The sequence below is a fragment of the Rosa rugosa genome, chromosome 5, assembly GCF_958449725.1.
Source record: "Rosa rugosa chromosome 5, drRosRugo1.1, whole genome shotgun sequence".
NCBI classification, from domain to species: Eukaryota; Viridiplantae; Streptophyta; class Magnoliopsida; order Rosales; family Rosaceae; genus Rosa; species Rosa rugosa.
Window position 1 is genome coordinate 19752675 of NC_084824.1, and position 16918 is coordinate 19769592.

At 39.5% G+C, this 16918-nt stretch overlaps 3 protein-coding genes and 1 pseudogene across 3 annotated transcripts; 2 read left to right on the forward strand and 2 right to left on the reverse strand.

The window, feature by feature from the left end:
• Positions 1-57: 57 nt before the first annotated feature.
• On the forward strand, positions 58-783 carry LOC133710197 (heat shock cognate 70 kDa protein-like; annotated as a pseudogene).
• A 113-nt stretch (positions 784-896) lies between these two features.
• On the reverse strand, positions 897-4130 carry LOC133710196 (putative transferase At4g12130, mitochondrial). Its single transcript, XM_062136209.1, has 6 exons — positions 3579-4130; positions 2865-3360; positions 2193-2446; positions 1989-2087; positions 1546-1704; positions 897-1459 (listed from the first exon to the last, which is right to left on the reverse strand). Exons 2-6 carry the CDS (start codon positions 3314-3316, stop codon positions 1215-1217), a joined length of 1209 nt encoding a protein of 402 aa, XP_061992193.1. The 5' UTR covers positions 3317-3360; positions 3579-4130; the 3' UTR covers positions 897-1214.
• Positions 4131-7229: 3099 nt separating this feature from the next.
• Positions 7230-9336, forward strand: LOC133709518 (elongation factor 1-beta 2). The gene is made up of 6 exons (XM_062135292.1): positions 7230-7394; positions 7489-7605; positions 7757-7820; positions 8354-8468; positions 8736-8849; positions 8949-9336. Exons 1-6 carry the CDS (start codon positions 7309-7311, stop codon positions 9110-9112), a joined length of 660 nt encoding a protein of 219 aa, XP_061991276.1. The 5' UTR covers positions 7230-7308; the 3' UTR covers positions 9113-9336.
• Positions 9337-10176: 840 nt separating this feature from the next.
• LOC133709893 (probable protein phosphatase 2C 35) lies at positions 10177-14284 on the reverse strand. Its single transcript, XM_062135836.1, has 5 exons — positions 12732-14284; positions 11757-11888; positions 10866-11086; positions 10724-10784; positions 10177-10548 (listed from the first exon to the last, which is right to left on the reverse strand). Exons 1-4 carry the CDS (start codon positions 13650-13652, stop codon positions 10778-10780), a joined length of 1281 nt encoding a protein of 426 aa, XP_061991820.1. The 5' UTR covers positions 13653-14284; the 3' UTR covers positions 10177-10548; positions 10724-10777.
• Positions 14285-16918: the final 2634 nt, after the last annotated feature.

The following is a 16918-nucleotide window of genomic DNA, read 5'->3' on the forward strand; positions in this document are numbered from 1 at the left end:
TAACGCTGAATACAAAATTTCTACAAATCAGGAAATTGGGGATAAAACGTACTCTTGTTGGACGTCACTCCGCTTTCCCTTGGTATAGATGAGTGTTGTAGTCCCAAGTAACACTACCATCCCCACCACGAAAGAGAGTGTCTTCACAACAGTCAAAAGTGGGCAACAATGTGTAGAGTTTCCTGTGTATGAGGGTGAATCAATAATAGCCAAAGAGAACAGATTGTTAGGTGTATTTGAGCTCAAAGGCATCCAATGTGCTCCAAAGGGAGTGCCTGAGCTTAACGTTTGCTTTAACATTGATGCCAACGGCATCATTATGGTTGTCCCTGCCGAGGACAAATCAACGAAGAAGAAAAGCAAGATCACAATCGTCAATAACAACAAAGGCAGGCTATCTAAGATGGAAATTGCGAGGATGATCAAGGAGGCAAAAAAGTACAGGTTTGAAGATGAGGAGAATAAGAAGAAATTGGAGGCTAAGGCTGCATTGATGGACTATACACATGACATGGAGGAAAAAATTCCTAGTCTCAGAAAGCTCAACCGAGCGGACAAGAAGAAATATGAGGATGAGGTTGCAAAGACCTGCCGGTGGCCGACTTGCTGAATGCAAAGAATATGAGGACCAGATGAAAAAGGTTGAGAACGTTTGCAATCGCATAATTGGCAAGATGCACCAGGATCGGTGTGGATGATGGTGCTCCTTTGGCCTAATTTGTATGTATCACTGTGCTTAAATAATTACTAATAGAATCGTGATCTGCTAGCTACGGAGAAATTTTTCCTACTGTATGTGGGATAATTTTTCATGCTTCTGTTAAGGTAGTGGCTTAGTTTGATCAGAATGTACAGATACCACTTTATTTGACGTCGCCTGAATTCAAAAAGCTTAGTGAACAAGGAACTGCCATATGAAGTTACATACAAAAATAGAGAATCAGGGTTTTCAAACTAGCATTTTATCTCAAACTACTAACAGCACTGAACATTAACAACCTCAACAAAGGAGTTGAAATCAACTGACTAGTGGCATATCGACAGCGAAACTCCATTGTTGTAAGCTCTAAAGATGAGTAAGCTTAAATATACAACATCATCTTTCTTGAAACATGACAACATGTCCCTTATTTTCTTTCAACAAAATCAATGAAGGTATTAGAACCACAACAACGACTTGCAGGATCAAGGAAGTCCATACAAAGCGACTAATTTTAAGCAGCTGCACTTCGACGCTGATGTCCTTGCAACCATTCAGGCGGCCACCAATCGGGTCTAATAGGCTCGACCTTCACATCGTCCTGGCTTCGTATGGTTAGCGTACTTGATCCTTTAAAAGCTTCATCCAAACGCAAGACACCAAGTCCACGACATCCAAGTTGAGTTGTGACAGTACCAATTTTCTTGTCAGAAACACTATCAATCACCTCGGAGCCAGGGGCAACCTTCTGCTCTGCTTCTGAAGAACATATAACATATACAGGTAAGGGCTAGGATATTCGGACAAAATAAAAATTTGAATTTTTTTACAGGAAGTTTGATTACCTTCTCCGCTATCCTTGAGAAATTTTAGAGGAAGCAGGCGTTTGCGAATGACCCCTCTGTGGTGTGTTCGAGCAACAAGCTCTTGGCCCACATAACACCCTTTGTCAAAGCTAATTGCATTTAGAGCCACCAGGTTATATTCTAGAGGAATTGCCTCACCTAATCATGATGATAACAAATTCAGACTGCATAGCAAACAGAAGTAGAAGCAGAAACTGGTAACAAGCAACATATCGATATGTAGTTAAGACGAACTTAGCTAGACAATTTCAAACACAATAGAATAATCCCAGGTACAGTATGTCAAGGAGACACAGAACATGGACCAAACAGTTAGCAATCAAATTGAGAATGATAGTATATTTGCATTTCGCACAATAAGTTAGAGATCTTGCAGTTATTGGAAAATCAAGAATATCCTCAACAGAAAGTGAAAAATGTACCTTTAGGGATCTCGGTTGATCCTTCTGCAACACCATTTTCTATTCTCCATAGAAGGTAGTTTTGTTCATCTGTTTCTTTGTCAGCTTCAACCAAAGGTGCTGTAATGAAAGGGAAAAAGAGTAGCTTAGCCAATAAGCAAGCTTGTGATGCTATAAAGTTTAAACACATCAACTCTACAAAGCATCAAGGTTTACAAAGCTCACGTGTTGTATTAGACGGGAAGATCCCCCTGAAACCAAGGCAATCCAATCTCGGATCCTTAAACCACTGCCATCCACAAGGCTCTCCACGTGAAGTTGACATGCCTAAGCGATCAACACCAGCACCCCAGCCAACACTAGCAGCTTCTGGTTCTTCTACAGAGGAGTCCTTCTCAGATAGCTTTCCCCCATAACGCTGCCAGCAATGTAACTCGTCTGCCACATTCTCAATGTCCACCTTAGCCCTCAAACGGTATCTGCAAAAGATAGGGAAGCATATGAGGCTCATAAATCAGAAGCATCAAACGAATGTGAATTGGCTTGGATCATATTTCTAAAGTATTTAAGCTATAGTACTAAGCATAGGGCATGACTTAATCAGTACTAAAAGTAATCATTATTTAGCTCTAAGCATATTGGATGAGGCGAAATTCAATAAAACTTAACAATGAAGAGATTAGACTGATGACAAACCCTCTTAACAGACTTTTTTTGGTTACAGTATAACAAATCAAGTTTTGCAGATACACAAATGACCTCTGAATAGCCATTCCAACTTATCATGCATACGATATATATATGCAATAATGAAAACCACAAAGCATGGAAAAAAAAACCCGAATAAAGGTAGTTTAATTAAGTGAAAGCACAGCTGTAGAGTGAACACAAACTCACTTCTTTAAGGTGCTCAAGAGTTCGTCCAAGACTGAAGCATCTACGTCAGCAAAGACCTCCAACGGCTCATCTGGGTCTGCCCCAGGTCCCGACCCAGCCCTATTAAGCTTGGCATCCGGCCTAGGCAGGCCATACAAGACAAAATCATATAAGAATCTTCCCTGAGGCGTTAATAGCGCGGCATACATAGGTGGTATGGACTCGGAGGATAAATTGGGTGTGACCAATGTTGAGGTCTTCTCACTCAAGGGTTCACCGAACCTCCTTACATCATTCGTCAACAGCCCCTGAAGGAACTTAACTGTATCTGGACCTCGGAACCGAACCACTGCCCGGGAATTGAGGATTGAAGCCAGCGGCCCGACATTCTCCAGCTGCGTCTTATCGTGGAAGGCTCTGTAACCATAGGAAATGGATTTGGGAAACCGTAGTGGAAGTTTCAGACGCTGCATCCTCAGGGGCAACCAAGATCAGATGGAATGTACTTCTAAGCTAACTATTTTCCCAAGTAAACAAAAAATAATAATTATTGAACTATACAATGTCATAGTCATACAGAGAAACAAATATACTAAGTACATAAAAAACAATAAGCTCAAGTTTCCTACTTATGCAAACATGTTTTTGGGACTGTAATCCGATTTCAACCAACTCAGTTCATTAACATCCGATTATCACCAAGTACCAAACTTTGATTCAAGGTCGGGATTATACCTTGGGAAATCGGAAATCAACTTCAATCACCCAAACTCAGCTTTCCCGAGCTCACTGTCGAAACTGGAATGGTGGTGAACTGTTGACTTCCATGCTAGCCGCTCAACAAGTTTCTCGTAGCCGAGCAAGAAACGGAGCCCAGAAATGCCGGAAAAGTCGCCGGCGTCGAAGAACACGGCAGAACCCAGAAACGAAGTTGTCAAAACATGATCCAATTTGAAAACTAATTACATAAACATGTAGAGCATGACGAGGGGATGCATTTCCATACCAAATACACCCCAAACAGTGGCCGGAGTCGCCGGAATTTGTTGAAACTCGCCGGAGGTTCTTCAAGCTTTGGATCGTCGATTCTCCGTTCCCAGTCGCTGCATGTAAAATTTGGGACCACAGGGACGTAGACGACACCGAGACGAAGCCTCTGGTGGCCGCGCGCCGTCGTGGGGTGGCCGGACGGCGTCCCCCTGGTCGGGTTTCCTTCTCAGGTCGCGGTGGCGTCCGGGTCAGAGCTCCCAGCTCTCTGTCTCTCTCTCTCTCGTGTTTTCTGGAACTATTCCCATCATTGATCTGATCAAGGAATATAAACGCCCCAACTTATATTGTAATCAAGGGCTAGGATGAAGCGGTGGATAGATCAACGGCTAGAATTGCACCGCAATAGTTTCTTTTTATTTAAATGAATTTCCATAATTTCCAAACTTTGGAAATTCATTATAAACACTCCGGGTGTCCGAAAAATTCCCTGAAAATTCTCAAGAACTCGTCGTGTCGTGTACTTTATTACCCAACTTTTAGATTGAGGATTTCACTGTATGAAAATTTCTGAAAATTTCCTCGAGCACATTGACATTTATCGAGATCGTTGAATAATTTAGGAAAAAATATAATTTTAGTCACTCAACTTTCGCTTGATTAACATTTTGGTCACTTATGTTTATAAAATCTCACTTTAGTCACTCAAATTTAACTCCGACTATCACTTTAGTCTACTGGTGAATTTTTCCAATAAAAAAAGTCACATGACGTCTCTCATGCCATTTTTCAAGGGTTATTTTAAGATGTTGAAGAGATGTGAGACTTTTGATTTGAATATAGGTTGAAATTTTCTGAAATTATAGGAAGAAAATAACCCTTAAAAAATGGGGAATGGATCCTCTCCTGAGCTCATTTTTTACCTGAGCTTCCTGAGCTTTCATTTCGATTAGGACACGTGGCTATACTGAGATCCGATGGTAAGCAAAAGAAAGGAAGAATGTTTCATTAATTTGATATAATTATCCAATTTGTAGTTTCCCAATTTGTGGTTATCTAAATTGGTGCAAAAGAAATGAAGAGAAGCAAAACTGGGACAGAGAGAGAGAACAGAGGAGAAGAAAAACTGACAACGAGAGAGAACTACAGTTTGAGAGAAGAGAAGTACAGGGGGGAGATACATAAAGTATATAAATAAAAAGCCAAGTTTGTTGTAGGCCATCGGATCTCAGTATAGCCACGTGTCCTAATCGAAATGAAAGCTCAGGAAGCTCAGGTAACAAATGAGCTCAGGAGAGGATCCGCTCCCTAAAAAATGGCATGTTAGGTGTCATGTGACTTTTTTTATCGAAAAAATTCACTGGCGGACTAAAGTGATAGTCGGAGTTAAAGTTGGGTGACTAAAGTGAGATTTTATAAACATGAGTGACCAAAATGTCAATCAAGCGAAAGTTGAGTGACTAAAACTATATTTTTTCCAATAATTTATCGCACGATCTTCGTTAAGCTCGACACAGTCCGGTTTGTTAAAAATTGTGCTTGTTGCTATTATTGTTGGACTTGGTAATTGATTCTTCTTTGGATATCCTGTCGAGTCTAGTTTACTTGATTGCTTCCACAGACTCGATTGTTGTGATTTGTCTTAAATTCTTTTCAAGTCCAACTGTTATATGTTTATACATTATGTTGAATTGGTTTATGGATTCACTTTCAAATTGTGCACATTCACGTGAATCCTGTTCATTGAAATATTGTTGGTAGGACTCGATGTTGCATATGTTTTGTAATCTTTATCGAGTCCAGTTACTGTTCATCTTCTTATTTGTTCATAGAATTTGAACGAGTATTGCCACCCAAAGCTCTGCCACAGTGCACAGACTGCGACAAAGATTACGTGGGCCCAGTATGAGGTAAAAGTAAAAAAGGAAAAGGTACGTGAACGACAAACTTTGAGTCCCCATAAGAAAAGTTGATGTTTGGACCTGAAAATTGTCTTGTGAGTTTCTTTTGGTTGTCTGAGTGGTGTTGATTGTTGTTCTTGTTTCGAACTTAAAATGTCGTTTGAGGAAGGAATCCCGAAGAGTTCGGATCACCTCAAGAAGACCATGACGAGCGTAACTCGTTGATACCCCTTCTACTTAAGGTGCGAGTTTTGAAAAATTGAATCTTCAGCTACTTCATCCACTGAACAGGACAAAATCAGGTTCCGCTTTGAAGTCTTGACTCCGAGGTGAAGCGAGAGAAGTTAACTGTGCTTTAATACCCGCCAATTGACATTGCTTGTGGAGTCTTAGGATTGTAAACTTCGAAAGCACGGAGAAGAGTGCACACTACTACTTGATCGACTTCCGTCCTGGAATCTAAGCATGGCTTTGGCGAGTGGTACCATAATAAGCGTTGCTCTGGGGTAGCCAAGAAAGCTACGCGATTAGAGAATTTATAGGTTTGACTAAAGTCACCTTATGGTACACCTGGCAGAGTGTAGACCCCTTCGAGAATGCTTTAGCAAGTTAGTGCACGTTCAACAGAGGCCGAAAGTCTATCATAAAGGAAGAAGGAGAAGAGGTGTGTGTCCACAGTGCGACCTCTGTAGCGGCTTTGTGAATTACGTTTCTTCGAACCACTCGTATGTAAGGTGAGAACTCCATGTCAGTTATGGCTATAACTGACTCGAGTCTCTAAACGTCTAGATTGGCGTACGAATGAGGAAACAAGGCTACTTCGTTTCATGAATCAAACGGCTCGACTCTGGATATCGACGTGTTTTGACTATGGCGTGGTTGGGTTCGTTCGGAGCTCCACCATTTGCCGAAGTCAACAATGGAAGGTCATGAAGTAAAACGTGCTTCGAGGAAGGGCAAGTGATTCTTTGGGTAAGGATATCCTTACCTTAGCTTATGGAATGGATTTCCATATTTTGACTTATGCAAATTTTCAGCTAAATTGATGATCGTTAAGGTATCGAACTCGATTAAAGCAATGAACGAACCGAATCTATCCAACCGGAACCGTTTATGTTTATAATTGTAAATTGCAGTTTTGAATGCCTTAACGATCATCAATTTAGCTGAAGATTTGCATACATGATCTACTCATTGAGACCTAAAAACTAAACGGTTAAAATGTGAATATGCGATCGAAAAGTTATCAAAATATGGAAATCCATTCCATAAGCTAAGGTAAGGCTATCCTTAGCAAAGAAGGACTGTTATATGATGTATGAGAATATTTTCTATCTTGTTCCAATTGTTTTCATTTTTTTTTTTTTTTTAACTTAGAAGAATAAATTTTTCAAAAAAGAAGAGAATATCCCAATATTCCATTTAATCCCCAAAAAAAAAAAAAAAAAAAGTCTGGCCTAAAGTCTCTGCTTATTTAGGGTTTGTGGTGTGATATAAATATAGATCCATATCAGCTGCCTTCACTCCTCTTTTCTTTTGCCTTTCACTGAATCTCTCACTCTCTTGCTTAAACCACCATGGCCGTCACCTTCACAGATCTCTACACCGAAGCCGGCCTCAAGTCCCTCGAGGCCTACCTCTCCGGCAAAACCTACATCTCCGGGTAACTTTCCGATTTCCTTTCAGATTTTCATCGCTCGATTTCTTCTTCTTCTTCTTCTTTTTCGGTTTTCTGATCAACGTTTTTCACTCCGCAGAGATCAGCTGACGAAGGATGACATCAAGGTGTACGCAGCCGTGTTGGAGAAGCCAGCGAGTTCCTTCCCCAATGTGAGCAAGTGGTACGACTGCGTTTCGTCCCAGCTCGCCAAAAGGTTCGTCTGCCTTTTCATTTTGTTACTGTCTGAACATCGTAAATCTGTTTACTTTGCTCAATTGTTACTGTTTACTTTGCTCAATTCAAACATTGGTAAATTCGATTCAGTTGAAGTAGTATGTAATTGCTATTGTTTGTTTGCTATATAGCTTCCCCGGAAAAGCTGCTGGTGTCAGAGTAAGCAACCAAGCTGCTCCTGCCGCGGCACCAAAGGTTTGCGCTTTCTTTCTTTTTCAAATTTTCGATATGATTTTTGTTTCACAAATCAAAATAGGTATTGGTTTACATTCTTGGATTCAGTAACTGTAAAACAAAGCAAAAACTAATCTGTCCCGATTAGATATAAGTTAGTTACCCCATTTTTTTTTGTTCTAGGTTTAGTTCATTGGGCTGCAATTAGTCATTATGAAATTTACCGTAGTTTTGCATTTCAGTAGCTACACTTGGATGACGTTTTACTTTCCTATGGTAGTGAAAACTTATTTTGAATTATGAATTATGAAAACTTACTTGGTCAGGATTTAGGTCGTTATAATGGAGTAGTAATTATGAATTTTATCGCAGATGTTTTGCAATCCAATAGTTACCCTTAGAGGGCATTTTTCTTACCCATTGTAGTAAATCAATTGGCTATCGTACTAATGAAAATCAGAAGCAAGAGTAACTTCCACATTTGTTTCAAGATTGCACTGAGGGGTGAATCCTTGAAGCTTTTACTTAGAATGGTTTCTTTTGTACCTGTTCAGGCTGCAGCAGAAGATGATGATGACCTTGATCTCTTCGGTGATGAAACAGAGGAGGACAAGAAGGCAGCAGAGGAGATTCAGGCAGCTAAGAAGCCTTCCGCCAAGAAGAAAGAGAGTAAGCTAGTTACTTTCATGTAGAGTTGCATAGTTAAATAATACAATTAGGTCATTTAGGTGTAATCCAGACTATTTTAACAGAATCTCATTATTAACACTACCAAAAAATAAATAATGTTATAGTACTTCCATGTTCGCAACACAAGTGCAAAATGAGTGTAGAGTGACTTTAGTGTTGAGAAAAATTAACTTTCAAGGTTCTGTATAAATTTCTGTTCAAGTCTTATATGAGTTGCTATTATATATGTTAAATCAAATTGTGTAGGTGGAAAATCCTCTGTCCTTCTGGATGTGAAGCCGTGGGATGATGAAACAGACATGAAGAAGCTTGAAGAGGCTGTTAGAAGCATTGAAATGGAGGGTCTCTTCTGGGGTGCATGTATGGCTTCTTTTATCAATATATTGTTTTGCTTTACCTAAATGAATCATATACTCGAATGTTTTCTGATATATTTAAATCTTCATTGAATTGATACAGCAAAACTGGTGCCAGTTGGTTATGGGATAAAGAAGCTCCAGATCATGCTCACTATTGTCGATGATCTGGTGTCTGTGGATACTCTCATCGAGGAGCGTCTTACTGTTGAGCCGTGTGATGAGTGGATCCAGAGCTGTGACATTGTTGCCTTCAACAAGATTTAAGTAATCCTGTTCAATTGACTTGTAGCAATATGCATGAGGCAATTTAGTTTTTTGACATTACAGTGTTTTGGTTGGATATGTTCTCTCTACTTTTATTTTGTTTCAAGTGAGTGATTAAAAGAGGAACATTTGGTAATCAAGTCCTTCATGTTCTATTTCTATGGAATGGATTGAAATCAACATTGCTTAACATATGCTATTCTTATGGAATGCCCATTCTATTCCTCGGTTTGGCCTTACAATTAAGGAGTGCCTGTTCCATTTTTGTTTTATGAATGTCAATTTGGGATCCCTTGCCTATTTTATATGCTCTCTAGTAGAGGGAACAGTGAAGGAGCAAAAGAGTTATTACCAGCGTGTAGTTGAAGTGTGGCTCATTTATTTTACAATTAGGCACTAATCAAAATTTTTGGGTGCATGAAGAGCCTGCTGCTTAATGAACTGTTCAGACTACCGTCTTTGAACAAATGTTGAGACCGATCTTAGGAATTCTAAGTTAGCCTTGGATCATTTGAACTGAGGTTTTGGCTCATCTCCTCAAGTACAACAAGCCTTCATCCATTACCCATAAATCCACAACCGCATGCATAACCACCAATAGTGTATGCCTTCAATCTTTGTGTACACCGTTGCTAGCTTATTTGTTAATTCTCTATCCTTTTTTATTCTTTGGCCAACAGAGTAGTCCATGTAAATGGTCCAAAAGGGGGCTGCTCCAATTTGTTTTTCAATAATTGGGTGACACTACAATAGTCATGGGCAAGTAGTCATTATTTGTACAAGTCTCTCAGGTGGCCAAGAAAGGTGAGACAACAAAGCCACTCTCAGACTCAAGGTTCTGTCCCTTCAAAAGGAAAGGAAGAAGGAAAGAGCACGATAAGGTCACATTCAATGACAATTTCATACCTCCCCATTATTACTGCAACAGCTCATCTTCGACAAAATTAAACAGGAATCATCATTCTCACTACTGCATTAGTACTATTGCTCATCAATCGATAATTGCCTAAATCAGCTAGCAACATAGACAATTCAATTCAAAGCCCAAGGGAAATCATAAAATGGATAGTGCAGACAAGATTGACAATATATTACTTACTCATCCACTTTAAGGTTTTGAGGGATGAAGAGTTACAACCAAAGCTAAAACTTCTACGATATTAAGTACAAGGAATATGCTCCTGCAAATACGTGTAAAGAGACCTTCTATATGATGATCCTCCTACTTCAATCCCATTCCTCCCTCTCTGGATTAGCAGATGCACAGCTACAGCTCAAGAAGAATACGTTTTCCTCCAAGTTCGATATGATATGGTCAGAAACAGTGTCATTAGTGAGATTAGCAAGAGAACCCAAAGATTAGGGTCCAAGATTATACAGTATATGCAGAACCAACTGCTTCTGTTGTTGGTTGAATTGCACCACTAACCCGCATCCTGCCATAAGCAAAAGTTGATTTAGGAATTGGAACAAAAGCACTCCAAAGTGACATCTACCATAATAATTTGACCAGAAAAGATGGAAACATAAAACCCATGTGCCTTCAAGATTGATGGTGATTGTACAAGAGATTGAAAGAGTAGAGGCAACATCAAGAAAGTAGGGAAGTACCACTTGAGAAAAATAACAAGAAGATGTGTGGCAACTTCTGCAACACCTTTCAGTTCAAACACTGCAGAATATGGAGAGAAAATGGTGCTTAGTTGATAGCATACTAGTCACCAAATGATATAAGACAGCTTAACAGACCTACCTATTTCTAGGGCTTTGACATGTAGGAGATGGAACAACAATAGCTGGGTTTCGATTCATCGAAAGCACAAGCTGACAAGACTGTATCTCTGAGGAATCACTTCTCACTGAACGGAAAACTTCCGAACCGCTGTTAAATGATGACCCAGAATTCCCTTTTCTCCTCCTCCTTGCAGCTCTATTAGTGCTCCCATCTGTTCCATCTGTAGCACCACCAGCTGACTATAACACACAAAGGAAATTTCGTAAACAAGATGTTGGCTCCTGCATGTGCAGTCAGGAAAGAATATCCTCTGTAGCTAATATTAGATTCTGCAAGTGTCATGTGTGTATGAACAACAAACAGGAAAACAGTGTGTATCATGATTTGTCTATCCCTTGATGCTACAGCTAATACTATCACGTTAGTTAAATCGTAAATTTGAACTGCTTCTGGACATGGTGGCATGTGTGTAGGAGCAACAAACAGGTAAACAATACGTGTAACATGAATTGTTCTTCATGCTACGGATACTAGCAAGTTAACTAAACTTGTAAATTTGGTCTTTTGGACATGGTGGCATGTGTCCTACATGAGGTTTAATCCCACTAAATCAAATGATCAGGATAATACCATTAAAATGTCAAATTCTATTATGGTAGTCAAAACAAAAAGAACAATATTCTTCAACCACTAGTGCTAGTAATTACTGAAACAACATATAACATGTAAATATAGCCAGCCAATGCCCATCTTGGGAAGACATATCACACTGCCATGAGTTCTTGCCACATAGTATCATAATGGGCATAAGAGATTCACAGTGAATAAGGATACTGGATTTAGTCCAAATTAAAAGGAAAAGGAAGATAACAAAAACTAAAACTGGAAGAAGGTTTACATAATTCATACATTAGACAAGCCTTTGACGTGAACAATGATAATTGTTATATCATCTGTTCGGTTTTCATGTTCCAACCATAACTTATATGATTCTCCAGCAATGGCAGCACATGCATCCCGAGGATCTGAATATTTTGCTGCCTGTATGAAGAATGGCATCCAATTTGTAAGCAGGAAAAAAAAAAAAAAAGTAATAAAGCAGCAGATTGAGTAAAAGTAAAAGGACAAGAGATTGTTAATTTTTATTTCTTTCAGTGAGGCCTACGATGATAAAGAAACACAATTAATAATGCTAACTGCTGGAAAGGTTTAAACCGTACATGATTGAAAGATCAAGCAATTCACACATGCTGAAAAGGGAAAAGTGGAAAACATACAAGCAATTGCTGCTTTTGGTATATGTTTATTATAAAAATATAGCCACAGAGCATTAGATGAATTATTAATGAACAACCTAGAATACATGTTTATCTGGAGATCAGACTCAAAGACCAAAGTCGTATCATCAACAGCAAGATAGCCTTTTCAAGGGCCATCCACAAAGATATTCATATCCAAAATTTACAAATCTAAAATGCTAAATAAGCACTTATTTTTTTATGGCAATCTTTTCCATACTTTCCATATTTATTATGTCAGGATTTGGGAGCTAGCGAATCCTAATTTGTCATATAGATAGCTAACTATATGAGCATCAATGCAGACAAACAACTGTTTGCCTTGTTAATTGAGAATGTCGGGCTATCAGATCTACCCCATCAAAATTATAAGAACTCTAAATACCATGAACTAACAATAAGCCACCAGAAGTAGCAAGTGATCAAGGTCTTCTTAGCATAATGAGAACTTTAATAACAACTAGTGAATCAAAAAATTGATATACCAATGTACAAAAAGTTGAATCTTATTAATCACTGGTTCATACGCTTAACAGAAGATGGAAGTAGATCTTTAAAGCAGTATGTCATGGGTCAAGTTACGTACCATATTAACAACAGCTTGGCTTGAGAGGAACTCGAAAACCCCATCACTTGCAACGACAAAGAAAAGATGATTGGGAGTCAGCTGAACCATTGACACTTCCGGAGTTGCAACAACACCAATCTTCTCAGCAGTACTATCACCCACGCTCCTTGTAAATGCAGTCCCAGGATACATACCATTTTGAACCCACAGCCTTGGAGGATCACCCCCTTCACTCTCTTCATCACCCCAACTCTGAATGCTTGGATCCTTAAGCCCTTCCACTTGATCAACACTCAAAACCCTGGCTCCAGACTGTTTCACTCTCTCATACTCATCCTTCCTAAACGGCGTTTGGTCACAAGACAAATCCTCCGCGATGATTCTATTACCATCTTTCACCGCAATCACTGCTCTCGAATCACCCACATTCGCAACATACAGCGTATTCCCAACCACAAGCACAGTAATCGCCGTGGTACCACTCATAGTATCATCAATCACACTACTATGCAACTCGCTATTCGTGGTTAAAAAAGCAGAATTATAAGCTTCCACAGGGTCATCAGGCAATGTGGGATCATCTGCTAACACCTCTACCAGTCTATCCTTAACCAAATTAGCACACTGGGTACCAAATTGACCATGCCCATCAAACACACCAAAGAAATGGATATTTGGGTTACCTTGAAGCTGGGTTTTAACACAGAAACTGTCCTGATTATCCTTATCCGGCGAGTCGGGATAGTAACCCCTCTGCGTTAGGACAGTGTACTCCAAATTGAAGCCGTGTGAAGGAACGGGGACCAACTCCAATGACCTCTCTGTGAGTATGTGCTGCTTCCTCTGAGCGCTGTAGGGTCCGGAGTCTCTGAATTCCCGGGGATCGCCGTCGGAGGACTTGGGAAAACGACCGCAACACTTGCCATGGACACAACCCATGTGAGAAAATCCAATTCGAGCTCAAGTGCAGACCAGGTGTTCGACGAAATGCCTAAATGGAATGAGATTCTGGGTGGGAGTAGTGAAATGGGTAGCCTTCGAATTCGACATTGCTGCCCATGAGAGGCGGTGGTTCTGAGCACAGTAGCGGAATTGGGACGAAACCCTAAAAGCAATTTTGGAGTAGGAGAAAGAAGAGAGACCCAGGTGAGAATTGCTTTGTGGGTTTTGGGGGAATGGATTTGAGCAAGAACAAATCGCTGCACCCAGAAACGAAATCCAACGCAAAACCCTAAAAAGGAGAAATAACCTGAAAAAAGGTTGAGGCTTTGTGGGTCTTGCTGTGATGGTCACACGCGCGATGGGGTTGGGGTTTGCACAGAAGTTTGACAGAAAGCAACAAAGAAATTTGGCCGCTTTACGGGCAAAAGATAACAGGGCTCGAGAAGAACAGAGCAGAAGAATTGTTCAAGAAAATGCGAGCGACCCAATGGAAAAAACAAGAGTCCAAAATAGAATGGGGTCTCTGTGCGTGTCTGTGACTCTGAAAATGGTGACGAAAATGGGGTTTCTTTCTAGAGAGAGAGAGAGAGAGGTATATGGGATTCTATGTGTGCATGGGTGTGGGGAGTGTGTGTGTTGAAAGAAACCCATGTTCCAAGAAATCAACCAAACCTTGTAAGGGAAAGGTACTCACCTTTTCGTCATTTAATCTCTAAATTAACACATTTTTCTAATCTATATGGATAATATTTTGGAAATTATGATTACATGACTATATCTATAAAACATTAAGACTATATGTGAAAGGTTCAATAAATCAATTAGGCATCTTATTGGATTATCCATGTTGCAAGATTTTCTTCTATTTTTGGGCTTTCATGTATACAAAATGTGCAAATATGACCTTCCGTTCTGAACAGTCATTACTCAAGATAGATATGGTTAAGTTTATTCTCAATATTAGTTACAGTTCTGTCACATATCGGCTGCTACATTATACATTCGTTAAAAATAAGTTTGAAATTGTATTGAAGACATTATAATTGATCATATATATTTTATTTTATATAATTTTTAAATTATGATTTGAACTTTTAAATTGAAACTGAATTTAATTATGTTTTAAATTGTTCTTTAATTGGTAATTTTGAAATATGATGATGAATAACGTGTTAAGGACAAGTCATAGCATGTCCACATTGACTTGAATTTTGAGTTAGGTCAAGTTCAAAATTCAGGCATATTTGGTCAATTAATGGTGATTCATGTTCTTTTTTTCCTACATATGAAACTATGAAAGTCAAGTTTCCAATCTGTGGTGCTATCCTACACTTAATCAGTCATCACCTCACAAATATATAAGGTAAGATTAGTTGCATCCCTTATCTGTTTAATTTGGAAGTTTCTCCTTCAACTCTTACGAGAATATATAAATTACGATGGGCCAATATCTCATCTCCTCCCTTGAACTTTGTTAGCAATAAAAATTCTTACTCAAAAAAGGTACTAGGGTTTGGTAAACAATTTCAAATTTCAAGATAAATATGGGGGACCAAACGCAAGTCCCACTATATTCTGTCATTCAAATATTGATGCTTAGCTTTTGTTTCCATCTTAATCTTTAGCTTTTGATGGTAATTAAAGGAGTTGATGGATGGATGGATAAAGTATATTCTAATTTTAATTAATTAATTAATAATGTTAGTGCTTTATTATCTGTTGAAGACTTGAAGGCAAGCACCTTTAAAACAGGGAAAAGAACTAAATCCTTGTGTCATGCTTCTTCTTCTTCTTCTTTTTTTTGGTGAATATGTTTCTTTCTTTGTTCATAAGCAAAACATACACATGGATATGTCATTTTCTGTTTTTTTTTTTTGGAACAATTTATCAATTGCAGTATGAATCCTTAGTCAATTATGAAACTTAAAAAAAAAAAAAAGCCTAACGCGCTGCTCTGCTTGCGTCGCACCCAAAACCCTAAAACAGCGTCGATCTACGCCGACCTCACGTCTCCAGTTTCACCATGTCATCAATAGATGATGTAACGGCTTCCTTCACTGCCTCCTTGGCCTTACCTGGCTCCAACGTCGTCGATATCTCGTGGAAGATTGGAGGAGCACAGAGGCGTGCGACACAATCTTACCTTGTGGCACGACTCCTGGCTTCCAAGCCGGCAACCCTGAACGATCTCAGACACTTCTTCAAGTTTGTATGGGTCCTTGATCGTAGTTTCAAGATACATGAAAGGGATAACAATTGTTTCATTCTGGCTTTTGATCTGTTACGTGACCGCAACAAGGTACTGAAGGGAGGACCTTGACGTTTCAATCAAGCACCCATTGTACTGCAGGAATATGATGGAGTAGCACCGCTCAACTCTTTGGATCTGAACTCACTCTTCTTCTGCGTTCATATATCCAACATTCCACCATTGTTCGAGGCACCAAATAACTTCCCTGACATTTCTGCGGTGGCTGGAGAATATATTGAATATGATGAAAAGTTGTTCGCGAAGCGTGGCAAGGTAAGGGTTAGGGTTTCTCATGAAATATCAAAACCCTTTTTTCTACAGAAAACCCTAAAGTTAGCACCTAGGGTGGAGGTTGAGATTTCATACTTCTTCCAAAATCTGGTGGGGAAGTGTAATGTGTGCCATATGATCTTACATGAGAATGATAGATGTGCGGGTTCTGCAAATATTGCTTAGGTTACACCAAGGCCTAATCCAGGGGAAAAAAAGATTGGAAATTTCAAGCCTTTCTATTAGCTTCACAACACATCAGTTTGTTAATGGAACCTTCAAGTTTCAAGGGTTGCAGACCTCTATTCTACTGACAATGGGAAGAATCTTCCCATTTGGAAAGGAGAGTAGTAGTGGTCGTAAACCTATATTGCGTCGTGGACAAAGCAACAATGCTAGCCCTGATAATTCTTTGGCAATAGTTCCTGTTAATCCATCAAGCTCGGAGAAACAAACTGAACCTGAATCTTTACCATTGGAGGATGGAAACAAGAGAAGCAGACCCCCTTCCCCGTACTCCTCTCTAAAAAAAATTGAAGATTCTCCTTCCTGAGCTCTTTTAACAGCTTGATCCTACTATACCACCTGCCAAGAAAGTGAAGATGCCAGAATTCACTACTAGGTTCTCGGCTAATTCGCTGGGAATGATTGAGGCACCAAGTAGCATTTTGGTGCCCAAGGAGCATCTGGTTGAGCATGCTGCTCCAAAGAAGAAGAGAGGAAGACCTCTGGGATCCAAAAA